This window comes from Salvia miltiorrhiza, chromosome 1 (assembly GCF_028751815.1).
Source record: "Salvia miltiorrhiza cultivar Shanhuang (shh) chromosome 1, IMPLAD_Smil_shh, whole genome shotgun sequence".
Lineage (NCBI taxonomy): Eukaryota > Viridiplantae > Streptophyta > Magnoliopsida > Lamiales > Lamiaceae > Salvia > Salvia miltiorrhiza.
The window spans coordinates 48,057,624-48,067,034 of record NC_080387.1 but is presented as its reverse complement, the minus strand read 5'-3'; the positions used below and the strand labels follow the sequence as shown (position 1 = coordinate 48,067,034).

The following is a 9,411-nucleotide window of genomic DNA, read 5'->3' as shown; positions in this document are numbered from 1 at the left end:
TACTTTCTCTTGAACAAACTAACAAGAAAGGGGGGGGGGGGAAATATATATGTGAATTCTCTAATTTTGTATGTAGTTTGTCGTTTGTGGTTAAAAAAAAAGACTGTCTACTTTTAGAATAGCTTTGGATATGATTTATGGGAAAAGATTTTTGAACGCCAGGTGTTTTAAACATCTTCATAAAAAGTTAATTTTTGCTTGATGTTTAATTTGATCGATTTTTTGTTATTTAGTGATTTATCTAAAATATTATTTTCAAAAATATATTCAACCGATTTTGTTTTTATTTTTTTATTTCTTTAATATTTTTTTTCAAGTTCACTAATTTTTTATATAAAAATATATAAAAATTGAAAATAACAGTTGAATATATTTTTGGAAATGATATTTTAGACAAATCACTAAATAAAAAAAAATCAGTCAAATTAAACATCAAGCAAAAACTGATTTATTTATAAAGATGTCTAAGACACCTGGTGTCCAAAAATCACTCCCCATGATTTATATGTCAATTGAATAAGTGGCAATACGGTCGGCAAGGGATTTGAAATAAACTTATCATGAATTTTATAATTAGCTAATAAATAGTTATCAACTCCATTTCTAAATATATATATATATATATATATATATTTTTTGAAAACCTTAAAGGAGAGGGAATGTACAATTATTAATTAAGAATTAAGAGCTATTAACAATAAAAAGACAAATAATAAGTTATAGGTTATTGTAAAATAAAATTCGACGTGCTTACCATATGGACGAGGAGCACAATACACTAATAGAGATTAAATATGAAATATATATTTTTAATACGAATAGGTCAATCGCTAGAGTAAACATCAAATAATTTATTAAATTTATAGTGAATACATTGTAATTAGATTTTCTCTTCCAACGATGCACGATAATATATGTGTATTATATATATAGTTAAATTAGAAAAACTATCTGAATATAACACATAAATGTTATAAATTTTAAAATGTTTAATTATATTTTATACAACGTTTACATGACATAGAAAAACATAAAATTACTATCAAATTATATACATATAGCCTCAAACTATTTTAGCATTATCTATTATATCTACTATCAAAACAATCTTTTTTAAATCCTAAATTATTGATTTTGTATCAATTGTACTATCTAATCATTTTTGGGCTCCGAAAAATTAAAGTGGCTCGTAGATGTCATGGTGCATTTAGGGTATTTAAATTTTTTTTTTTAAATTTATATGACACAAAACGATGTCTCTTTACGATTTGCTAATTGAAAATTCACAATTATTATTTAGAAATTTTGAAGTAGTAATGTGTATGTTTTTGTAAAGTGTTAATTATGCAGATGAGTATCACATGGTACTTTGGTGTATGGACTATGGTGGTACCCTACCCATGCTCGTACCATTGCCATCCTTTAACAAAACTCAATGATAGTAATAATAATTAGGTATGACCAAGTCCAATTTCACCAAACTATTTATTCAAGACTTTTTTTAAAAAAAATTAACCATTTATTCAAGACTTTTTTTTTTTTTTTGGAAATTAACTATTTATTCAAGCCTACTCTTTTCACTTTCATCTCTCCCTCTCTCCAAATAGCTGCGACGTGCTGCCCTGTCAACATGATTCTCCATTCTCCTCTCTTTTTCTTTTTCCTATTTCTTCTTTTTTCCAAACACAACTTGAATGAACTCATCATGGTGGACAACCAATGGAAATTAATTTAATTATTAGACCATTAATTAGTTCAAGATCGTTACAGTTCGATTTTGTCACCATACTTAATTACTCCCTCCCTCCCACTGTATGTGAGACTTTTTTTTGGACACGTAAATTAAGAAAAATGTATTTTGTTTGTAGGTTAAAAAGTGAAAATATGTTTAAAAGGTAAAATCTTTACCAAAAAATGAAAGAGTCTCACTTACAGTGGGACGCCTTAAATAGAAAGAGTCTCGGATACAATGGGACAGAGGGAGTAACATACATTTTGCTTATGGAAATTGGAATTGTACTTCAAATTCGACCCAATAAATTAATTAAAGTAACATCCTACGAATACAATTACATTCATACTAATATAAAAAAATGTATTGTTTACAAACTTTAGATGGTCTATTATATAGTTAGTTTAAGCCAATTGTGTAATTAAAATAGTATATATAGATGGTGACTCTATATATACTGAAATTAAAATTATGTATGTTTTCATCTTCTATGACTATATTTAAAAATTTATCAACGACCATGCTTTAGTTTTTCTTAAAAGAAAAAAAAATCTATAAAATATACAATAAAAATATACTACTATTAGTTTATTAGATATACACATTACTATATAAAAAATTGTACGCCTAAAATTAAAAAAAAAATTGTATCTATATATATATCATGGTGAGGATTCTTATAATTATTCAACTTTAATAAGTGATTAATGTGAAGTTAATGAATTTTATGTATATATAGTTATAAAAACAATCAAATATTGTTTTTGAAACTCAAGAATGTTTACACAAACGATGTACCTGGCCTAATTGATTATCATTTTAATCGCAACGGTTGGAGACACAATTAAGGCTAAAGGACGTGACTTAAATTGATTCTACAAATTGTTATTAATACTTATAAAATAGTCTAAGCCCAACTGTCACAACCCTGATACACTTTTGTTATCTCGGTCTTGAACTCAAAAAATAAAAACAAAACTTGGATCATCTAAATGCAAATAATATTTTCAATTTGATATGTCACCAAGCAAATCAAGTTAATGGTCTCCCATTACACAATTTTGACTTGCCTAATTTCACCTTAAAAAATGTAGAAATGGCATCTCGTAAAATAATGGCGAAATTGATATAGAGGTATCTGTGTCTGTCCATCACAATATTAGTGAGAAATAAAAGTTAAAAAACAATAAAATTATAATGATAAAAAATGAAAGTGAGGAGAGAATAAATTGAGGCAGCAGGTGGTAGCTTATTCATTCAATACATTATTATTATTTTGTCAGCTGAAAGCACTCCTCTCTGTTCCCTTTTAATGTGCGCTAATAATCCATCCCTTACCTCATTGAATCTCCCTCTCCTCTCATGAATCCCTCCGCCACCACCTCGCGGCGGCGCCGCCCCTCCTTATTGCTCTTCACAGCCCTCACTATCGCCCTCGTCGCCTCGCAGATCCCCAATGTGGCCGCCGGGGAGAACGACATCAACTTAAAAGACATCGTTCGCGATGCCAGAAACTTGACCTTCGAGAACCCTAGCCTCCGCCGCGCCTACTACGCGTTACAAGCGTGGAAGCAAGCCATTTTCTCCGATCCGTCCAACTTCACCGCCAACTGGACCGGTGCGGACGTCTGCTCCTACGGCGGCGTGTTCTGCGCCCCCTCGCCGTCGAACGCCTCCATGAGGGTGGTGGCGGGCATCGATCTCAACCACGGCGACATCGCCGGCTACCTGCCGGACGAGCTAGGGCTGCTGACCGATCTGGCGCTCTTCCACATCAACTCCAACAGATTCTGCGGCCTTGTTCCTGATACCTTCAAAAAATTGAAGCTGCTTTTCGAGCTGGATTTGAGCAACAACCGTTTCGTCGGCGGATTTCCGAAGGTGGTGCTGTCTCTGCCGTCGTTGAAGTTTCTCGACCTCCGGTTCAACGATTTCGAAGGCGGCGTTCCGACGCAGGTTTTCGACAAGGATTTGGACGCCTTGTTCCTGAATGACAACAGGTTCCGGTTCGGCATCCCGGACAATCTCGGTAACTCGCCGGTTTCGGTGATGGTGCTGGCGAACAACAATCTCGGCGGCTGCATTCCGGCCAGCATTGGGAAGATGGGGAAGACGTTGAATGAGCTGATTCTGATGAACGATAATCTGACGGGGTGCCTGCCGCCACAGATTGGGATGCTCAAGGAGCTGACGGTGTTCGATGTGAGCTTCAACAATCTGCAGGGGCCACTGCCGGCAGAGATCAGCCGCATGCGGAGCCTGGAGCAGCTGGATGTGGCGCACAACCGCCTCACCGGGGTGGTGCCAGCCACAGTGTGCCAGCTGCCGCGCCTCGAGAACTTCACTTACTCCTACAATTACTTCACCGGCGAGGCGCCACAGTGCAGCAGATTCCGCGGCGGCGCCGTGTTTGAAGGAAAGGAGAATTGTATTCCGAGTAAGAGTAACCAGAGGTCTGCTAGAGAATGCGCCTCTGATGCCGCTAAGCCGTACGATTGTAGAAAGTCCAAATGCTTCGTCGCCGGAGGTGCGCCGACAAGGCCGACTCCGACTCCGACGCCGACGCCGGCGCCAACGCCTAAGCCAGCTCAGGCTCCGAGGCCGCCTCCGCCCACCTCCAAGTCTTCGCCGAATGTTAGGTCCCGCCCTCCGCCACCTCCGCTGCTACCACCTACGTCTCATCTCCCACCTCCGCCGCCAACTCACAACATGTCTCCGGGGTCTCACGTCCGCTCTCCGCCGCCACCTGTGGAGCATCAGTATTCCCCACCACCACCACCACCTCAGCATAAGTCGTCGCCCAATACTCACTACAGATCACCTCCACCTCCACCAGCTTCTCCTCCGCCACCGGTTCATTACGCCCCCATGAGTCCGCCACCTCCGCCGACTCCATATGTTTACTCAGCCCCTCCGCCGCCACCTTACGTCTACACATCACCTCCTCCACCACCACCTTCCCCGCCTCCACCATACGTCTACTCATCTCCTCCACCACCGCCACCTTCACCATCCCCGCCACCACCGTACGTCTACTCATCTCCTCCTCCACCACCACCTTCACCGTCCCCGCCCCCACCGTACGTCTACTCATCTCCACCACCTCCACCGCCATACGTCTACTCCTCACCTCCTCCACCTTCACCGTCTCCTCCACCACCATACGTTTATTCATCACCTCCCCCTCCCTCACCGTCTCCGCCTCCTCCTTATGTATATTCATCACCTCCTCCCCCATCACACTCACCTTCACACCCTATGTATATACATCACCCCACCCCCACCCCCACCCCCACCCACCCCCGAATGTTTATCACCACCACCTCCCGTAGCATCCACCACCGCCTCCGCCATATAATACACATCCCCACCACCTCCACCATACAAGCACTCATCTCCGCCGCCTCCACCATACCAATTATTCATCACCACCGCCTCCGTCACCGTCCCTCCCCCGCCACCGTACACGTACTCATCGCCACCCTCCTCCTCCGCCGAACACATACCATTGCCGCCATAACAGGAGTCTCCTACGCATCTCCACCACCACCCGTCATTCCATATTACTAATCTCCCTTCATATTTTCAACTGCCGTCAAAATCCTCAAAAATGACAGCGAAACTAAACGGAGCCAAATATTTACCAATTATTGAGCTGTTATCTCTTCTCATCATGAGCTGTTACTGCAACGATTAGTATAGTTTTATCTTTATTTATTTCTTCTTTTTGAGATTCATTTTATGGGTTTGTTTCTTGATTTTTTTTTTTCAAATGAAGTATTGGCTTATATAATAATTACATGTATTATTGAAGAGAATTGCTTGGATATGTCGGGGGAGAGACGACCATAATTAGTTCATTTTCATACTAGTTGTGATTGTGCATAAATCCCAATTTCAGTCGAAATTTTTATTTTGTTGTTCTTTGCTATATTAGGGTGTCTGATTTTATGTCAATGAGTTAATGAACTCGCAATATCTTTTTGCCACAATATACTCACATTTATTAAAATATTTTCAGAAAAAGAGCCTGGATTCAAGCAACAAAGTTGAGATATCAAAGTCTCTTTCCGTTCTATCTTATACTTTTCAAAATAAGAAACACCTTTCTCATCGTAAATCTCTTTTATATTGGAAACAAATTAAAGCTATTCCTAGATCTAATTCACATTTTAAAATTGTTGCACCATATAAGAAACATCAAGTAACTCCGGGGTTGGTTTCTTCCAAATCAACCCATTTGAGCACAAATCTGTTTTCTTATGTTCTCTTTTACAGTTTTACTACTATACTTTTATTATTACCCAATATTATTCTTTAGAAAATCTCGATATTTTTCTTTTAGATCAATTAATATTATTTACTATTAAGGAATACACATGCAATTCTCAAAAAGAAAAAGAAAAAAAGGAATACACATGTAACAAAATAAGTGGACTGTGATTTCGGGAACACTAAATACAGATATATTACGGAAAATATAAGAATAGTGGACTATAATCTCGTCACAAATAGAATTGGAATATAAGACTACACCTAGGAAATAGTAATAATTAAGAAATAAAACATGTCGACCAAAAAATAAAATAAAATAAAATAGAACAATTTACTAATACTGAAAAAAAAAAACAATTTGCTAATACTGAAAGACGAAGAAATGGAAAATATAGAACATCGCTGGTGCTGTGTTTTATGACCTTTTCCCCATAATTTGTCAGTATGGGAGTGCGACAAATCACGTTGTGCAACAAGATACTTGTCGATTGAGTTTAGGTGCAAAATCCTATATTATATGTTTTCTTATCGTTACATTAAATACACATTCCTAAATCACGAAATATAGCATGAAAATGTAACAAAACTATAAATAATTAAACAATAGCATTTCTATAAGGAATAGAAAGTCGAAGAAAACACAGTATACGAATGAAGAAGCACACGAAGTTCAAAATACATCCTAACAGCAACTCAAACGGAATCAGTTGTTCCAGTTTTCGTTATTTCTCATAGCTATATACACATACAACAAATAAGAAAGTCTTCAACACCAACTAGAGGAGAAATTATTAACAAAAAAGAGCGAGAAAAAGAAATGATTTTCCCTATCTCAGAAAGACGAAAACAGTAAATCATCTACTCCAAACAATGCTTTTTTTTTTGAGAGAGAGAGAGAAGCAAACTATCTACTTTGATTCTTCCAAGCAACACCGCCACAAATTTTCCTTCCAAACAAACCAAATTATTTAAAGACGGGCAACCTGCAAAGCAAGACACTTTTTAGATACATGATACCGATCTGTCGCTCCATTTCTTCGCTTGTTCTTCATTTAACGATCTCGTCCTCTCTCATGAGATCAGCCAAAGCGTATCACGATGCATGATATGTCGTCTTTGCTCTTTCTCGTCAAAGCCTCTGTGGTCAGACGCTTCGCAGCAGCTTGAGGGTCCTTGATGTTCTTCACTATGTCCACCGCCTCTTGGTTGTTCATTACCTGCATCATCATTTCAAATGCACACACCATTCAATTACAAATTCGTGATCATTAATATCCAAACAAGAATATTCATCTCATAACGAAGCAAATAGAAAATAAAATTTCAAAACCAGCTGCTTGCAAAAGTATCTCATCGAGTCAACTAGTATTAGGTTGGAATGGTCTCATATTCGGAATTTTCCATGGACACAATGTCGAACGCTCAGTTCTTGGTCTCATATTTGGAATTTTTTGCATTTTGTCTTCATACTCTCCGGACTAGCAAACTTGATTTTGTAACATCCTTTGATCTGACGCACTAATTTGGATACTCTAAAAACTAGTACAAAAACAATTAACTTCTCCTTATTAATTGTAAACAGGTACAAAGATTTCTAATGAATTTTTTTTTTTGAAACAAAGATTTCTAATGAAGTTATCATGCCATATACTCTCTTTATATCGTTATAGCTTAAACTGAGGACGAAAAAATTCATATGCAAATAGTTCCTAGTCAAAGCAAGGAGCATCACTAGTTTAGCGTGCGTGTTTTGAAAAAACAGAGAACTAACCTTCCACAAGCCATCACTAGCCAATATGACAAACTGTGTGCTTGAGTCAATGTGTATATTACGCACATCAGGCTCTGAACTCAAATGTGCTTTAAAGATCTCGTCCCAAAAGGCAGTGCAACAGCAAGCTGGCCATTGACACGAGGTACATCACCTGAAATAGGAGTCTTAATTTTCATGGCAATCAAATCACAAATTCCAAAACATTCAGTACTATCGTTCAATCCATCTACAATATACTTAGAAGAGCTATTGAAAGAATACAAAAGTAATACCTAGGAAGAGTCGTCACAAAAACCACCCTGCTTTCTCGATTCTCCTCTTCTTCAATATGAGGCTCATGGTCCACAGAGAGTTGTTCTGCAGTTTTATTCCTACAAAATGACCGCTCTCGAATCTCCAATATTGCCACCCATAGGTGTTTTCCATCGATACAATTGCAGTAACTGCAGTCGAGCCACCAGGTCCTAATTGCATGGATTTCTCTAGGATAAGTTTATCAGTCCGAATGATAAGCGTTTTTTATAGCAGACGCGGTATCCTCCCCAAAATTAGGCTGCACAAGTTGATAAAAAGATACCTTCAGATAAAGAAGAGCTTAACTGATAAAACAACAGAATTATCTAGAGACAATGAGACTAATAAACACGAACTGCAACAATGTTTGTGGCACATATCCACAGCTAAGAAACTTCATGATCTTGGAAAGCTCTTTCCTTCCCTAAAATGTTAAATAAAATGCCTAGAGAAAAAGGAAGTTGAGTAAAGGGCATGGTTGTTATTAAATGTATGATGACAATGGCAGGCGATAGTTGCCATCGTTTATATGAAAGTGAAAATGAACACTAAGTTGGTAAACGGTGGTATAAGTCAATTCAGTTGATTATTATTATTATTATATAAATATTCGACTACCTTCTGTTCCCTAGCGTACATCAGCTAACATGAATGCTCAAACCATCCATATCGGCATAACTTACCTCTGTAACAACACGACACCTGCAACTTCAGGTATTATGTATGCATAATGACGATAATCCTATGAACTTCCTACAAGTATTGATTTGCATCATTGCCCTCTAGCTTACATTATTTGGCACCTTCTCCAAACAGACTTGGCAGTTTTCCTTTCGTACATACGAAACACAAAATCCTATTGAAGAATATCGAAGGCCTAAAGTTCCAGCTCAAGAACAGCATGATCCACAAACAGAGATGGAATAAGAAGGGTACAGATAAACTGAACACACACACACACCTCTTGTAGTATATTGTCGAAGAGATTATCCTTTAGATAAGTGGGGACGCGATCGCCTAGGTGGCCATCGAAGATTGCAAACAAACCAAGAACATGATCCTTCTTCTTCCTGTACTCAGCAACATGGTAGTCCTCCATGTCATGACCTGATTGCCCTTTCACCAAGTGGAACCCATGGCTCACTTGATTCGTGACCGTTGAAGACTTGCTCTTCCCTTTTCCAGTATCGGGTGAAGATCCTTCTAAACAAGTAATTTTCTACAAATTCCACACAAAAACAAGCTACCATAAATCTCAACGCTTTGTAATTCAATCAATTCATCGATTATACATTACAACAAAACCAAATATATAAACTAATCATCACAGTTAATT

General features: G+C 37.9%; 2 protein-coding genes across 2 annotated transcripts; one reads left to right on the top strand and one right to left on the bottom strand.

Moving 5' to 3' along the window:
- Window positions 1–2,892: 2,892 nt before the first annotated feature.
- On the top strand, window positions 2,893–5,663 carry LOC130988242 (leucine-rich repeat extensin-like protein 4). Its single transcript, XM_057912036.1, has one exon. It carries the CDS (start codon window positions 3,095–3,097, stop codon window positions 5,300–5,302), a length of 2,208 nt encoding a protein of 735 aa, XP_057768019.1. The 5' UTR covers window positions 2,893–3,094; the 3' UTR covers window positions 5,303–5,663.
- A 996-nt stretch (window positions 5,664–6,659) lies between these two features.
- Window positions 6,660–9,294, bottom strand: LOC130988233 (probable protein phosphatase 2C 44). The gene is given in 7 exon segments (XM_057912026.1): window positions 6,660–7,224; window positions 7,779–7,894; window positions 7,897–7,935; window positions 8,058–8,213; window positions 8,216–8,282; window positions 8,284–8,334; window positions 9,037–9,294. Coding segments are annotated over 7 exon segments (705 nt in total). The 5' UTR covers window positions 9,175–9,294; the 3' UTR covers window positions 6,660–7,086.
- Between the last annotated feature and the right edge of the window lie 117 nt (window positions 9,295–9,411).